Below are 18,086 nucleotides of genomic sequence, written 5' to 3' on the forward strand. Positions count from 1 at the left end.
TAAGTACACTCACCAGTTCTCCTTACTTGACTTTGATGAGCATAGGGTGGTGTGAGGTTGGAAGTGGAATCGTTTGTGCAGCGTTGTGATATGGAAAATAAAAAATGGGTAAACAGAGTCTCAGAAGTGCAGTTGAATCTTTTGCTGTCATCAGTTTTCTCCCGTGTTTAGTCTACCGTGGACCCACACACTGACATTGCCATCCATAAGGATACGCTGCTATCTGCTAGTCAAAAAATGACAATAACTATTTGTGTGCAGACATACATTGCTTTCATAATGCCCATTCACCATTAACGTTTTATGAGGCACCCATCCTCTGTATTCGTTATATGCTACAATCACCGAGGTGTCATCAGCGAGAGGCCCTGGCAGCTGTTCCATGAGGAAAACACAGCATTGACAGTGTTTCCATATAGAGAGGAGAGAAAAAAAATTCCCTCTTTATATAAAATTGGAAATGAAGAAAGAAATTAAGACATTAGAATTTATCTGGCTCAGCATATTGCTGGCTATCCTTTTACAATTTAATGCCTCACAATAGGGAACGTTAATTATACATGGTGTGGATCATAAAGTGTATGCTGAAATAGACATTTTTCTCAGTTGAATTATCATTATTTTTCTTTCTTTGTATTTCTCTGCCAGCTGAAGGTTATGTGTCCCCTTCCCTAACACGAGTCCCAAAGTTACAATCCTTTAACATTCCTCAGTAATACAACTAGTTCAACTGCAGTTAGTACTAGTCCTTTGCTAAGACAACTAGTTGGCAAGGCAATTGCCAGCTACTAGTATCACGCAACTCATACAGTGATTTTTTGGAGATTACTCATTGAAACTGTAATTAATGCAAAGGCAATTGTTTTTCTTGATTTTTGTAATTCGGAACAGCTCTGTCACATTCTGTATTTAACACGCAGATGTAGAAAATGAGACATTGTAGTTTGACAAGCAGCCATTTTGGAGGTGTTTACTGACTATCAACAGCTAGTTTAATGTTAGCCTCCATGACTGCACACAGCTCATACAGAAGTGCAGTCCTTACTGGATGAACAAAGCCAGATGATCCATGAAAGTTGGCTTATGTTTCTAGAGGCTAGCTGCTACTCCCCACCTTCACTTCCTGCATTAAGCTAACATGTAGCACCAAGCTAGCATGTAGCCACCAGACTGGTCTGTCAACTGAAAGCAGAAAGATCACTCTGATATCAGCCCGCCTTTAAGCTTACAATGAATTAACATAAAGCATAGAAGCAGGGGAAAAAGCTACCCTGCTGTTCAAATGCTGTTTAAATGTAAAAAATTACTGCTGACAATTTTTACACTTCAATTTTTGTATGCCGTAAACAAAGGAGATATAATGTGTTAATCTTCGTTGTTGGTTGATGGATTTTGTCTTTGGATAGTGCTAGATGAGCTGCCTCTCCCTATTTGCAAGTTTGCTAAGCTACGCTAGCCAGATGCTGGCTGCAACTTTATATTAACAATGAAGACATGAAAATGCAACAATCTTACTCTCAGCAAGAGAGCAAGCAAGCACACATCCAAAAATGTAAAATTTTTCTTTTCATACAGAAAACTCTGCAGCACTTTATTGTTATTGTACTAGAAGCCACACTGTTTCCAGTGTGAATTGATAGCTGGCCCTATAGGCTCTATACCCGGAGTAAATTCGATAGACTTTAGTGTCCTGGGACAATTGTATGCCACACTGGATCTACCTGAAAAGTTGTGAATGTTTGTTGTACCAAGTCCGATCCATGTTGCAAAGCAGTGAAATTGCTAGCGGGCCAAAAGTTGGTGGCAGTTGCAGGGGCCACAGTTGGAGATGGCCCACACAGATTCCAAAGGAATGATTTTATTAAACAGGCATGCCTCGAGCAATATTCTCTCGGGGGGTCCAGATATCTGAGCTACACCCCTGCTCCACAGAAAAACACAGAGCTACTGGTGGTTGAAAAGTAGTTTTGTATATTGTATTTTTTAAATTTCCTCTCACTAGAACAAAGGAGGGAGTGATTCATCTTCAAAAAGCCTTGTACGATCTTTTAATACCAATCCATAACACAGGTTTGCTGATTCTGATTGTGTTGGATTTGGGTTTGGAGAGTTCCAAGCTTTATTTGGCTTGAGATAGGATTATTTTCCAGTTTATAAATTCAGTGTCAGTTTTCAGACACTGGTCCTACAGTAAAATCTCAGTTGTTTTGGGGCAAGCACACAGTAAACCCTCTGCAAAGCCACAGGCTTTTAGATCCATGCATTAGGAAAGTTTAAGTTATAGTTGAGCCAAATCATTGGCCATTTCTGAATCTAAATATCAGTAATTATTATATGTACTTTATGTTCTACTCTTTGACACAGTAACAGTTGGGTGCAGACATACCGAGATCCTAATTTGTATTGGATTTTCCATTTTCTGTTCCATTTCCTCTTTTCCACAAGACTACCTTCTCATTTTATTAAGAGATGACTGCACTTTTAGATTTTGTTTGTACACAAGCTGTGCCTCTTTGCTTTGCATTAAATGGAATTCAAATAACTTCTTTGATACCTATGCTCAGTCCATCTTTTTAACAAGATTTTTCTTCGCATGTTTTAGTTCAGAAGCTTTTCTTCTCAGTCTTGTGTTGCACTTGTAATTGTAAATAGTGAGCGATTCATTCGTTTTGTCTGTGTCTTGTGTTTTTTTTCTAGTTTGCTGGTATCAAATAGAAAAAGAGCAGCCTTGCAGAGATTTAACAAATATTCATTTGCCGAACAGTGGATCTTTTCATCTCTGTAGATTTAAGATGTATTTCGCTCTAAAATGTAATAATTTTTATTCCAAAAAAATCCAGTAGCCTCTTGTTGCTGCAAAATGTAAAGTCTATAAGTCGGTTAAATATAACAATGGTGGATCCAATTGACAGTATTTATCATTTATAATGCTTTTTTTCATGGTTTATTGATGAGGAGTGAGCAGTGACCCCTTTCCCAATGGGAAAGACTTTCGGACGCCACTGTATGTAATCTCATATTTTTCCAGCTTGTGTGTATAAGCAGCTGTGAAGACAATAAATCACATTTCAGCACACAGCGTGAGGCGCTCAGTCCTCTGGAGTGAGCTTTTTGCTTTCACTTTACCTGAGACACGAGGGCTCAGACATGAGAGTGAGAGTAACATTACTACACAGGGGCCAGAGGATGACTTTGTTTCTGACTCTTCTGTCTTGCTGGACTATCAAGCTTTTCATTTTAGAGCAGCCACGTATACAACAATGCCTCTTGCCAACAAATAACTCAAAGCTCCTGCTTGTTCAGGGAAAATACAAATTGCTCTGTGGTGCTCTGCTGCTCAGAAGGAGAAAGTCTGTACCCAGGTGTTTACTCAGCGCCAGCTAACTGATGCTTTAAGTAGGACTGGTCCTGCACCTGGGTTGACAGTTGGAGCCTGCCTGCGCCCTTGTGTCCCTCAGTGGGACAGCAGCACAGAGGTCAAGAGGAGCATCATGAATCAGAAATTCACGACTGATTTGTAAACTGTTGAGATGATGATTTACACAGGCGATGAGAGGAAAGAAATCCTCTGGCAGCCAGCATAAAGATGGGAGTGTGTTGAGGGAGTGTAATCACACAGCAGACTGCTCTCAAGAAGAAGGTTACAGCTCACTCTTATTGTGATTAAAACCTTTTTTTATGTGTTCTGTGCTGTTCCTCAACCAGTGGGGCCATAGGTGATAATAATGGAGTCTGTACTGCGAACTTGTTTTTTTAACATTGGAGGGCAAAATTGGTCATTGAGGGCTTAATTATAATTCTGATTATGTTTTTAGTAGCATGAAAAGCTGCCATACCTGTTGTCTGGATGTCTGAAAATGATTGATAACATCTCCTCCTTGTGTTGGAAACTTTTACAGATACTTTCAGAATTTCCAATAGTTGGGTGTCAGGGGAATACGTTAGACAGAGCTGGAGGCTCACTCAGACGAGAACTGAGCATTGTTAAAAATGATTTGAGTGTTGGAACCGAAACCAAAATGGTATTGATTGCAAAACAACACTTACTTTTGTACCTTATATTTAGACGGATAGAAATTTTTCTCTCCTGAAACTTATTTAATTCATCAAGAGAAGCGAATGTTCTCAATTGTTAAATGTTGCATAAACACAAGCAGACATACAGGAACTTTGCCCGAATGAACTAAAATTGGCAAAGTTAGGATATCACTCAGGAACAGTTTGTTCAAAGAACAAGTAAACAACATTATGGATCTCATCAGTCATTCAGTTCTAACTTTCAATACTTTTTGATACTTGTGTGGACACATTTCAGTCACTACTAAGACTGGATTACCAAAAGGCCCACTTTCATTGCATTTCAGTGGATATTGGTGATTTGATTAACTGCAAATTTCTCATCTAATCATATGACCACATCTTTCAGAGGGGCCCTGTGTGTAAAAACCTGGTTCTAAGACATTTATTTTCTTAAATTTGTATTTTGCTCACATGGTTCGTATTCCCCAATAAAGTTAATCAAGTTACCACAAACTAACAAACGTTGTCGATCAATTTGATGGTTATTTTGGTGATGAATGGGGCCCAGGCATAATCAGCTAACCGATAAAACTAATAAAAAGCTGTTTGGATTCATGGATTCTTTTCTTGTTTTTATAGAATGTCACTGCCTCACAACTCACTCACTCACACTCATTTCACCTTCACCATTCTCACAACCTACACTAATGTCTATTGTCAAATACAATAGGTACAACTGAATAAGTATGTATACAGTATGTGCTGTCCCATTATAAATAGAACACAGTACTGTTGAACAAAAAGAGAAAATGTGTAATTATGCTTATTTTTACTGACTCTTCTCCTCTCCTCTGTCTTGTAGTAGCCGACTGTCGAGTCTTAGAGGGCTTGCAGAGATATTCCTCCATCCCCACATACCTGCCTGTCAACTACCAGCTGCTCAACGCTGACTTGGCATTCTTCCTGAAGGAAGCCAATCAGGATTTCATGAGGAACTCTAGCCTGATGTCGCGGACTGAGCCCTTCTTCATCTACCAGGCTAGAAGTTTGCCCACGGTGAATGGTAGCTATGGACCTCTCTCTGTGGAGCAGCCTGTCCCTTTAGAGCTCCTACAGAGCCCAGGGACTTTCCCTGCCTCTTCTGTTTTTACCTTCAACTGGAAAGTGCAGACTTTTATCATGAATACCAGGATTCACCTGGCCAAGCCCAAAGTCCAGGTTCTGTTCTATATCGCAGGCCGGGATTGGGACGACTACAGCGCCATCGACAAGCTGCCCTGCGTGCACATGTTTGCTTTCCATGAGACCCAGGAGGTGCGTGGCACTTGCCAGCTGAAAGGGGAGCTGGGGCTGTGTGTGGCTGAGCTGGAGCCACTGGCGGGCTGGTTCAGCCCGCCCAGCGTGGTGCCAGGACGCCAGAGGAACCTGGAAGTGTCTGAGGGCACCCCAGTGGAGCTCTACTACATGCTGCAGTCCACAGAAGCAGGAGAGTGCCACTCAGAGGAGGCCAGGAAGGACAGCTTCATCCGCTCGAGCCAGGAAGGGCTGTTTGGTTCCTTCACCTCCACGCCGCTCAGGAGGATCGGTGGTGTGAGGCTCTACCAGAACCCCAACCCTCCTCCTCTCGCTGAACACAGGCTGGATAATAACTTCATGGTCATGGTTCCAGCTACACCCATGCGACAGAGGGAAACCGTCTCTGCTTTTATCACGGTTTCAGCCTACTCCCCCGTGGAGATGTTTACTCTCAGGTAAGAATATGTTTCTTTTTGTTCCATTGAAGTGTCTGGCTGCAGACTGTCTGCTGACTTGCACATTATTTTATTCTTTTTTAAGGCAATAGCCACACTGAGGTTTAAAACATTGTCCAAACTGAGACACTAAAACAAATGGAAAGTGGTCAAACCTCTTGTTCTTCCTCGTCCCTCTACTAGCAAACTCTAAGCTGGCATCAGAGTGAACAATCACAGGCTTATTACTCTGCTTGGTCTCAGCAGGTTAAACCTCTGTTCTGTCCTTTCCTGCTCTCCACGGTCACTTACATTGTGTTTCATTATAACAAAAGATAAAAAAAATAGAATTTAGTTGTTCTCATCAACATATTTCTTTTCATCCATTTCAACTGAATGAGTATAAAATAATGATTTAAACTTTGCTCATAAATGCTCCCTGTTAACTAAGATGAACAGTACGGGCACCATTTATTAAATCAATATTGATTGAGAAGTCGCCTGACAGCCTCAATATAAACACAGGCTAATGATGACAGCTTTACTGTGTGATTGGCAGCACTGGTTTTTCAAAATGAGTGATCAATGGCAGAGAGAGAGAGTTAGAGGAAACACACATCACACAACCAGTGTGTGAAGGCTTGTGTTTTCATATTGGACACATGATTATTATCATTATCGCTCGTATTGTGACAGGGGGAATAAGAGAATAAAGAATGAGTCATGTAGCACAGAGCAGCTCGAAGGAAAAGAACGATTAAACAAACAAGATATTTTTTATTTTGTGAGCCATAGAGAGGCTGGCGGGTTAATTTTGTGACATTAAGACAGAGGCAGGTTAGCTGTTTCTATCTGTTTCCAGTCTCCGTGCTAAGCTAACTGGTCGCTGGCTCCACCCACATATTTATGACATATTGTTGTTCTGAAAGTGTTGTCAGTCTTCTAATCTCACTCTCAACAAGACGGCAAATGAGCAAAACGTCCATTTTACAAAAGCGGTGAACTATTCCTTTAAGATTTGCTGTTACTGTGTTGCACTATCTCAAATCTGGTTGTGAAGTGACAGTTATCAGAATATGTGACTAGATCCAACAACACAATACTTGGCTTGTGATACACATTACAGTATTTGAAGTACATACGAGTTTAATCTTTATGGGGTTTAGTAGATGATGCGCTTTGTAAAATTTAGACTTCACTTCAGTAAATACATCATAAATTTGTGGGTTTTTTAAAATTGAATTCTTGCCACCTTAACTCTCATGCAGTAGCTTCAGTCAGGTAACCAAGCGTTTCCTCCACATTGAAATATAAAAAGAGCAGGGTTATCTCTGGGATATAGCCTGACTCAGTGAAGCTGTTGATAGGTACTAATTACAGCGAACAGACGAGACAAAATTATTTAGATAATTTACATGCGATGCAAATGAGGATGTCATTAATTAAAATGCATGTCCATTAGTGTAATGACTGAAGCTGATCTTAATCGCACCGGTTTGGAACATTTATAAACCTTTGGATATGCTGTAGCAAAGGGTCAAGCCAATTTGTCAACCTGTGTGAAAAGGAAATCCAGCGGTACGCTGAATAGGAGAGTTTTCTGCTTAGGCAGTGTGAAAAGCACAGAGGCAATTTCAAAATGAAACATATTAATGTTTACATAAAGCTATCCCACGCCTATTTTCTTTTTCCACTTGTTTACTAATGAAGATAATTTTCCCACCTACCAAAAAAAGATGCACTGTGTGTGCCTCAGGCTCAACTTTAGAGCCAAGGTAAACAAATTCACAATAGCTGTGAAGTTTTAACAAGCCAAACAAATTCTCCAGACTTATGTCCTTTCTTTGCTACATTTAATTACCGCCTAGTTGTCCTGAAGTGATAAGGCATTGAAAATGTTTTCTTTTTGCTAAATTGAGAGACTCTGAATGATTTCTTTCATCAGGCAAATGAACAGGCCAGGCTGGCCACAGAGGCGATGCCTGTGGTGTTTTTATTTGGCAGCGTGGTGCATGGCAGGCGCAGGTTGGCCATCTGAGAGCGACAGATATGGAAAAGGCCTCTGTGTGGTCCTAGGTGATAAGGCTGTCCTCATACATGCATTTGTTAGGACGCTTAATCACCAGAGCGAGAAGACTTTGATCTCTATATTCACAACATCATTATCATCTGTGTACTACACACTTCTGTGTCAGCCATTGTTAGCTGTGTAGCCCGAATGCAGGGTGAGCTTATGATCCTGTGAAAATCTGTCAAACAGACCCTCTGATACTTTAGTTTTAAATGCTTATTAGATCCGGAGTTTGGTACATTTAATAATAAAATCCAAGGCAAAGACCTTCATATTCCATTTCTTAGTTTTATACCTTATTCAGCCTGAGCGTGAGTAAACATGTCTGTATGAAAATCCTCACTCTCTTTCTACAAATGAATGAAAGAGGATAAACATTCAAAAGAAAATTAAAATGGTCACTGAGCCCTTCCGTAAATCTTTCCTCTTCTCTCCTTCAGCTTTCACCTTCGCCTCATCCATTATGCTGAAAGGTTCATGCTGGGAGAGATGTTATGCAATGAAAGCTAATTTCGCATACTTTTTAATAGCCAATCATCCAGCCAATTTATTGCTTTGTGGATGCCCAGCATGGTATTTCTGTCTTGACATGCTACTTTTAATTTGATCGGCTCTGATTTGATTTGACCTCCTCTGTGTTAATAGTGTGTCACTCAGAAATGGAAAAGTTTTACTTATTTTACTGTAATTTACTTTTCCTCATATTTAGAGGGATTTTTTTTTGATGGCCGTTAAATAGTTGCTACGTTTAGTCGCTGTCACGGGTCACCCTGACATACAAGTCTATTTCTATTACCTGTCTCGTCTCCCTTTGATAAGCCATCATCCTCCGGAGAAAAACGACTTGGACGGGGAATGGAAGAGAAACATTTTAAATGCATCATCACTGCTATCTGCTTGGCACTAATGGGGAGGTGGACGGATCCAGTTTAGAGGGCACCCATGTTTAATATACACTCCGCCCCTCATAGAGTAAGGTAATCTGTAATAGGAGTGTGCATAACAGTGTTCACCAAATGCTCGTATGAGGATCTTATTCTACTCTCTCTGCTGATTTTTTTGAAAACATGCATTGTCCTGTTACCTTGAGTTGTGATTTGCAGCTGGTTGGTGAAATCTTTACAGCCATATGACGTTCAGTAGCATATAAGCTCGCCATTCAAAATGTAGACTTAATGTTTCTCCAGGAGAAAGAAGGAACAGAAGGAACTGTTCAGAATATAAAACAGTGATATATTTTAAACCTGTTTAATTGCATTCTCCTGAGTTTTGTTCTTTATGGCTCCCTGCAGTGAGATACTGCTTCATTTGCATATGGCACACCGTATCTATAAAGGCTAGACATCACTAACACCTGTTTTCATTATAGAGTGCAAGTGTGTAACAACTGATAATATAGTAATGGTCTGATAAAAACAAAATAAATAGGTTTAATAACCTGTGACTATAAGGGATAATGTAATAATGATACTGACAAATACTGCAGGGTATGGAAGCAAATGATAGCTTCCAAACCCTGCAGCATTAATGATATTTATAATCTGAATTTTATGAGCAACAATAATGCAAAATGTAACCACCACTGAGCCACTGAAATATTTTATTTTGAAAACCTTTGTTGTAATGTGGTTCGAATTCCCCAAGTTCGTAAGTTTAATTGTCAATTTTAATTTGTATGTGTGTGTTGGTGTGTGTGTAAGTGTGTGTGTTTTTTTGTGTGTTTTTTTGTGTCCACTATTCAAAATATTAAGTTGCTCAGGTTCAGTCAAATTCTGATTTAAAAGTTTAAGTTGGGTGAAAAACATGAAGGCACTAAAACAAGATTAGTCAGTGTAAGCCACCAAAATTCAAGATGAAAAATTCAAACCTGATCATGAAGCTCAAGAAAGCTTTTTGATTTTTTGACAAACTGCAAAAGTCAACTGTGACATTTGAATGAAACCACAGTCTTTCTTTAACCTTAACCAAAACCTAAAGACAATCAGGATTTACTATGCTGTGCTCTCTGGTGTCAAAGTCCTACACTTGTTCTACGTTGTCAAGAACATAACGCTTCATTCGCTAGAGAAAACGTTCCCATTCAACGTATTAGGCAACAATTACATTTCCATCAAAATGTATTTGGCAAAAGAAACTATTGGTTGAAAGTAGTAGTATTAGAAAAATAATTATTGGGGAATAGGTTTAACATCAGCTAAACTTGTTTCTATAGAGAAGCCCTACAGTTGAAGTCACTGGCTGTGTCCAAAATCACTCACTACTCCCTATATAGGCCACTATAGCGAAATTGCCGCTTTGTTACTATACCCTATATAGTGGACTCAGTATGCCACAATGCGTTGTGAAAAGTAGTGTACAACCAATGGTCACTAACCAAGCAATACGTACCATCATGGATTGTGCTCGTGCTGGAAGAAAGAAAATCGGCACAGGGAAAACGACCTGAGTTGTGTCTGAAGTGTTTTTTTAATTTCCGCAGATGAGCTCACTATATAGTCCTCTATACAGAGAACTCCCTAGATAGTGAGTAGTGAGGAGTGAATTAGAGAGAATTAATCTCTAATGAAGTAAGAAATGCTTGTAATGCAATATTGGTGTGCCTGTACAATCAACCAGATAATTACATCAAGATATTTCATGTTATTTTCACACATCACTTCATTACCAGGTGATATAAATCTTGTGGAGTTTCACTACACATACTGGGAATTGATATATATAAGATATAAATATAAATATGGCTTAAAAATGTCTTGTCCATTTCAAAGGACATCATCAAAGTATAGATTATTGTGACTAAAGCTGGATTAGTCAAGATTAACTCTTTGATTGCACTGTATTTCCTTTGCTGTATTCCTACTTTGATATTTCCCTGCTTTGTTGTGCTGGGTGAGGAACACTATCACATCGTGGCCCACTGTCGAGCTGTTACTCCTTGTAATGTCGTCAAAAGATAAAGACATTTCTGCACACCAGCAGATTCTGCACAGTAGCAGGGGAGTCGAATGAAAAAATAGACACTGAAAAGGCACTTAGGACTTTAAGGCCATTAAATTTAATATGCAAGTAATGTATAAGCTGAAGTCATTATCATAATATGTTTTCTGGTATCACTGTGCGAGCAATTTAGATTGTTATATGTCATTGATAATTCATTATTATTCCTCAGCATTAGACGGTTCATATGCAAATCAAATGCACTGAAGGAAATGATTTTAAAGCATATTTTCCTCCTGCAGTCTCTAGTGGCCTAAAACAACCCAGAGCACAAAAGGAAATTGCTCTATTTTCTGTCTTGGTACAGTGCTGCCATTCAGCATGAGTCACTGTACAGTGAGGGTCATTACATGTGCATTGTCCTCCCTGGCCGTACTCAGCCATTATGTTAACAATAGATTAGTGGGTTTAAGTAATACGTGTTGTGAGAGCAGACATCTTCCCTAGCATATGTGTGTTCCTCGCTTTGTAGTAAAACAACAAATGAAAATGATTAGTAGCTTTTTTAAGAAAGCAGGGCCCTTCTCAGTGTCATTAAAAGAGTAGAATAGAATTTCTATATCATCAGACTCACAATGGACAATGAAAAAAAATGATCAAAATTAATGCAGTTGAAGCAGAGATATTGTGTTTTCTTTTTATACACTTTTTCTACCTTGTCAAAATCTGGCACCTACATTACCCACAATGCAAATGAACTGCTGACAGTTCAGTCAGACACTTGGGTTTGTTGTGCAACTACCAGCTAATGTAGCTAAAGCAGAGATGAGGCAACCTCACGTCAGGTCGTGTAGAGGTACATGAAATGTAATTTATTGATTGACACAACTTGTCCATTTTTTTTCGTGACATAGATTTTAAAGAAATGTAATGTTGTGTACATTTACAGGAGTTTTCTATAGTTTTTGTGTTTTTGTGTGTTTTTTTTAATAGTTGTTTGGACATTCACAGCACTTGGTTAAGGTTAGGGAAAGGTATTGATCTGCTTTAAAACAGAAAAAGTTCACAGTGGCTTCAGACACAATGTGTTTATATTCAACCAAAACCACAATCTTTCCCTGACCGTATCCAAAAAGCTTTTATTGCCTGAAACTAACTAACCACAGACTGAACTCTGGATGCAAACCCGGGTGTCTGATGTAAAAGCCATGCACTTTCACTTTTAGACCTGCCATCCACCGCAACCTGCCCCCTGTTGACGTTGCAGCTGTTAATGAATGTGTAACGCTTCATTCATTGAAAAAAGAAAAATGTTTCCATTTCGTGCCCAGTGTCACGAAAAACATGGGCAATTTATGTCCAGGTGTCAACAGATTACATTTCTGGTTCCTGGTCACAATCTGGTGAGAGACTGCATTGGATAAGTAGCAGGCTACAGAGGTCTGTTCAGCTCACATCTTTTTAACTCCACACCTTGAGATTTCTTTTTCATTTTCTTGTCTTCAGACGCACCCAACAGTGACTCAAGTGACATCAGATTTCACACAGCTCCCTCTGGGAGTCACAAAGGGCTTTATACAACTTTTTTCCACATATGAAGTAGTGCTCCCTAAGACCTATAGACAGACTTTGATGTGTAAAATCACTGGAGTTCCTCTTTAATATTAAATCCTCCAATGACTTAGAGAAAAACTGTAACATCTATCCCATTAATATCTCAGAATAATAACACAGTACTGGTGAAACTTGTTAAAGAAGCAATGTGTGTAGGGAATTTAAGATGCTGTGTCCGGCTTTAAACCTTAATATGTTAGCTGAACTACATTTTTCACACAGCCGCCATTGCACACATCAGAACTGAAATAACAAATCGCCAGATTTATAGCAAACATTGCAAAGTGTCATATGTACCAGCCACTATGAATAAATAGCTACTACTGTACTAAATAAATTAATTCTGCTTTCTGTTATGATGCAGAATAAAGTTTAGGGATGAGTGTGTGTCGGCTGGTGAAAGTTCTTTCAGCTAATAACTGTTAAGATCCATGTGTACTGCAATTCTCAAAACTGATATAAATCTTATAAGGGAAACAAGATAAAACCTAAATCAGTTGTGTGAAAATCATAAAAGACCTTTCCCTGCTCCCCCTGAAAAAGTCAGAGTGTCCGCCCTCCAACCAGGAGAAAAATTAGAACATCCTGCCCTTTCTCTGAGCTCTCCTCCTCCCCACTAATAACTTTTGTACAACCCCTAAAGAAAAACCTTGAAAACTTTTGCTGCACAGATAGTATCAATATTTGGTTGTTGGTGAATTTACTGTTGAAGTTAAGTTTTTGGAGAATCAACAATTTAATTTTCTTAAACTGATATAAGTACTTGGACTTGGGAGTGACTTTACATTTAGATCTCACAAGTAGTGTCCCCAAAAAAAAAAAAAAATCCTTGTTGGATCTTACTCCCTTGGGTGTCATTTGCCTTTGCCTTTAACAGGCCCTGACATGGCAAAGATTGGAACAAAATTGGGTGCAATGACACAAAATTCAGTGTTGTCATCAGCGCTGAGAGAATAACTGTTCTGGTTGTACTTTCATCTACATTTTGTATGTGTGTGTTGTTTGTGTGCGGTAAAAGGATGTTGAAGCTCGGCTGATGCTGCTTGTATGTGCTGTGTGTGTGTGTGTGTGTGTGTGTGTGTGTGTGTGTGTGTGTGTGTGTGTGTGATAGATCCAGGTGTGTTGTGTGTACACTTCCTTGACTGTTTGTGAGTTTCAGCCGGTGAGTGTGCCAAGCAGATAAACACTGCTGGTCTTCTGCAGGCAGTTTGTTTAATCGTTTGCCTCCCATAGAGAACATTCTACCAAACATTTGTTTGCAAACAGATTTCAATAAGAGTGTCAGTCGTTTGCAATCACATCGCGTATGCATGTGTGTGCGTGTGTATGGGAGTGTTTGTGCATGTGTCTGTGTGTAAAGAGAAGTGTTACTGCGTGTACAGAAGTGTTTGAGCATGTATGCTGACACGTCTGAGCACCGTGCTATGCTCACACTGTGAATACCAAAAGTACCATATGAGCAACTGTGATGGAAACAATTTGCCTCGTCTTTAAAAGGCAGTGCATCACTGAACAAATTATCTACCATTACGCTTCATTATGTGTGCTGATGTACAACAGTGACTAATCTATGCAAGAGGCAATGGCCTAAAATATCAGCAAGGATGGAGTCATTCTTCAGAAAAGGCTTAAAACTCCTTTGAATCTAATCTAAACATTTTAACTGCAACTAATGATTATTTTAATCACCAAATATTTAGTGGATAATTATTTCGCCTAATTGATTAAAGGATCATTTGTAATTTTTCAAGTCTAATAATGTATCACTCCTACACTACACTGCATTGCCAATTGTACATTAAAGGGGCTATTTTTAAGTTTTCTCTGATGGGAGCGGATGGTGGTGATTGTCGCTTGACAAGAGCTTCGGCCATCGTTGAGTTTACAAGACAAGAGGTTATAATTCACCCGCTGAGAAGCGCTACGTCTTCAGGGCAAATTGGAGGCTACAGTGAGTTGCTATCGGAAACTGACAAGACGGGCCGGGGCTAGCTGGTTAGCGTTAGAACTTCAGTAGAAGGAAAAATGCGATAGGGACAAGAGTTAACATTGGTGTTACTTTCCACTGCTTCTCGATTAATTGCTAGTTTATAAAGGATGTTGATTTAAAATTCAACAGTCTAAAACCCAAAGATACTGAGATTACTGTAAAATTGGCTGTGACCAATAATTAAACAATATTTAAATGATGAATTGATTATCAAAACTGTTCTCACCAATAATTATTTCAACATGAACATTACATTATCACAAAAAAAAACAAAAAAACAAAACAACAAAAAAAAACCACATCAAAAACTCAAAGAGTGAATTTGCAATATTGAAAAACAGAAAAAAAGCTGGAACTGCTGTGATGAATTTTCTGTTGATTGACTTAATCAGCTCACAGAATATCCTTCTCATTAACTGGCTCACAGGGTACAATAGCTGTTCACATGTGTAGTGTAAAGAATAAGAAAATAAAAAATAAAAAGAGTTCAAGTTTGATCAGGATTATCAGCTCCCTCGTTCACTAGATGTTAATTTCACATACATACACTCTGGCCTACAGGCTGACCGAGTGGCAAGCTACATCAGCTGTAAACATGTTGCTTCAGCTCCAAGCTTGTAGCTGCTGACCATTAATGGCTCAAGACAAACGTGCCAGTGAGACTAATACTTCATATAAAACAATTGAATAACTGCTCAGGTTGAGAAATGGACAACGCTTAAGCCAAGTTCGAGACCCCCTCTCTCCACATAAGACCACAACACACAGATCAACTCAGCGGTCACACACTCATATCTGATCATTATAGTGCAATCTCATTTGAGAGGCATCATCGCCGGCACTAAACAGGCTCTGAAACAGCAGCCACCGGGGGTGCTTCTGCAGTGGAAAATATGTGATGAAAGACTAAGAAAATGCCTTGTCATTTATTGGCAGGGATTGAAGCCATAAGCCATTTTCCTAAAACAGCTTCTCCATTTGAAAGTGGAGGAAAGAAGCACTCCAGGGACCAGATATAGATGATTAAGACTAAATGTATCTGAGAGAGAGTGGCTTTGAACATGCATTAAATAAATCTTGTCAGATGTCTCCTAGTCATTATGAATAATTTCTTTGTAGTTTTATATTTAGTCCATGAGTGGTTTCGTTGTGATTTGGCAACCTGCAGCAGATTGCTTGTGCATTTCCAAAACAAACTGTCGTCTTTGCTGCTAAAGTGGCTAATAGTGTCAACAGCAGAGAGTGTGTGGAGCCCTCTTGGATGCAATCCTTCCTGGAAGAAAAAAAAAAAGAAAACGCTGACAAGAAACCAACACACAGCACTTGTGAATGTTGAAGAGCTATTTTGTTTTTATGTACTACGGAGTCTCCTCACGTTTTCATTAAGGCAGCATGACGGGTGCTAGAGGGTGTCAAACATCAACATGTCCTATGCTGAGCTTGCTCATTTAAATTTGTCCTATTATGTTTGTTACATTTTTATTAGCTGGTAGAGTGAGTGGCCTTGCCAGCGGCTGACTGAGGCCCTGTTAACAAACACTGCTGCCAAAAGCTGGCTAACACAGACAAGTGGCAGCGCTGTAGTACGGCAGAGCAGGGTGTTGCATAGCTCCCACATCTGGCCCCAATTGCTCCCACGCAGCTCAATGGGGGGTCTTATCATCTGCCTTGGATCCCTCTAGTCGCTAGCTTAGTGAAAACATAGTATTGTACACCCAGGAATAGCATTCATGTTTAATTAGACAGCATTGGAGGTTGTTTTTACTTTGCAAGTTGAGGTCTACAATCAGTGTAAATGGAATTATATTTGCGTCTTAGCTTATTTTTTGTACCAAAAAAATCAACTAGTCTAGTCTTGATGAACGTGACATGATTCAGTACTTTTCACAAAAGTTAACAGTGAAATTGTAATGCACTGGGACGCACTTATCTTGTTCTTTAGAAATATGTTGGTGACGTGATTGTCGGCGTGTTTTGTAAGGAGGCAGAAGAGGAAGTGATTGGGTTGGAGTTCCCACGGAAACAACAAGCCAATCATCATCAGGAAACGTCAACCGTGTGCAGTTGGTGTGGCCGGACACAACAGAAGCTGGCTGAAAGTGTTCTGTATAGTTGGCATGTGGTTGCATTTCTCCTAATGTAAAACTCACCAAAACTAACTGAAAAAACATCAAGGCATATGTTTAAGAGCTGATACCATTACTAATAAAGCAATGACAAGTATTATTTTCTGAGGGAGCTGGGCTGGTTAGTTTTCGTTGTTACAAAATTATACATCAGATGTACGGAATGATATTTTGGCCACGTAACTTACAGTATATTCTGTAGAGTTTTTGTGTTACATGTTTTGTTTGAGCAAACAAAAATCTGTTCAATGCGCAATAAATTTATTTGCCATTATAATTTATCCCATTGCCTGCTCACAATAAAGACACGAATGTAACTGAATAGACTTGGTGGTGAAAAAGTGAAGATGAGAAATTCTGTCCTTGATTTCAGAAAGCTATTCATCCATGTTATCCAAGCATTTCATCACCACCAATCATCCAGAATTTACTAATAGTTTATCTTTCAGTTTGATCCACTGATTACATTTTTATCCGCCCTGATGTGGCTACTGGTACAGGTAAGATTAGCATGCTATTTAAAAGTTGACGAATATTAAATAAATTGAGCCTCACGATCAAATAGCCTGCTGGAAGGCTAATAGAGGCCACGCTCTCGCTACTGATGAATATATTGACAAGAACAGAGCCTGAGAGATCACAATACGTTTCCTGCTCTCTACATTATACATGCAGTGGTAATTATTTCTTTGTAGAATGACTGAATTAAATTACTGTAATTCATTCTATCTGTTATTCAGTGCTAATTAATGGGTCAGCTTATTCAATCCCCAGTCTTTTACTTACATTTTCTTTTGCTCCTCACACTTTTATTCCCTTCTAAGCATAAACATGATCAAAGCGCTGTTCTCATAATTAATTACAGTCTCTAAGCTAGGCCCTGTTAGCTTGTAGTTTCATGTTTAATTTAGGGTCAGTGTTTTATGGATTCTTCCAGGCTTATGATAATAGTTGTCATTTCCAAAGTCCTGATTTCAATGTTGATATACAGTTTTCTTTTCAAATGAATGGCCATTTATTATCATAGATGATCATTTTTTAAATAAATACATCTTAAAAAAAGTTTTGATTTAGTTTAGTACTCGTTGTATAACACAATCTGCGGGAAAGCAGATGTAGTGCACAGAGGCTAATTAGATTTTTTTTTTAAATGTACTAAAAGAACCATCTATCCATCAGCCTCATGATGTCCCTAGAAATACAATATGTCACACAGACTACACTTAAACCTCGACTCTTTGGCTCAGTCCGATTGTATCATCCATTAGACCTTGAATAATGCTCAGATTATTAACAGTCAGGAAGTACAGAAGTCTGATTTACTGCTGTTTCTTGGAGGGAACACAAAAGACTAAATTGAATGGTTTTCTTATTCATTTTCATGGATTTTAATATGCCCTTAAAACTTTGTCATTGGCACTGTAACTGAGTGTATTATATTGTCCCTGATACTTGTAGCCACTTGTTCACTGACGGTGGCTAATTATATCAGTTAGTTCCATTCTTGCTGTTATGTGAATGTACAGTAAATAAAAAAGTAGCAGTAAGAAAACATGGTGATTTTAAAAGGTTCTCTCACTCTTGCTTTCTTCTGACAC

At 39.0% G+C, this 18,086-nt stretch overlaps 1 protein-coding gene across 1 annotated transcript in view; it reads left to right on the forward strand.

The window, feature by feature from the left end:
* The window catches only part of si:dkeyp-14d3.1 (transmembrane protein 132C), a 131,123-nt gene that overhangs the window by 20,409 nt on the left and 92,628 nt on the right, over nucleotides 1-18,086 (forward strand). The window contains exon 2 of the mRNA XM_023393853.2: nucleotides 4,883-5,771. Coding sequence (XP_023249621.1) covers nucleotides 4,883-5,771 — 889 coding nt within the window. The remainder of the gene's footprint in view (nucleotides 1-4,882; nucleotides 5,772-18,086) is intronic.

This window comes from Seriola lalandi, unplaced genomic scaffold (genome assembly GCF_002814215.2).
Source record: "Seriola lalandi dorsalis isolate HSWRI2012SDOR001 ecotype SW California unplaced genomic scaffold, Sedor1 jcf7180002054945, whole genome shotgun sequence".
Classification (NCBI taxonomy): Eukaryota; Metazoa; Chordata; class Actinopteri; order Carangiformes; family Carangidae; genus Seriola; species Seriola lalandi.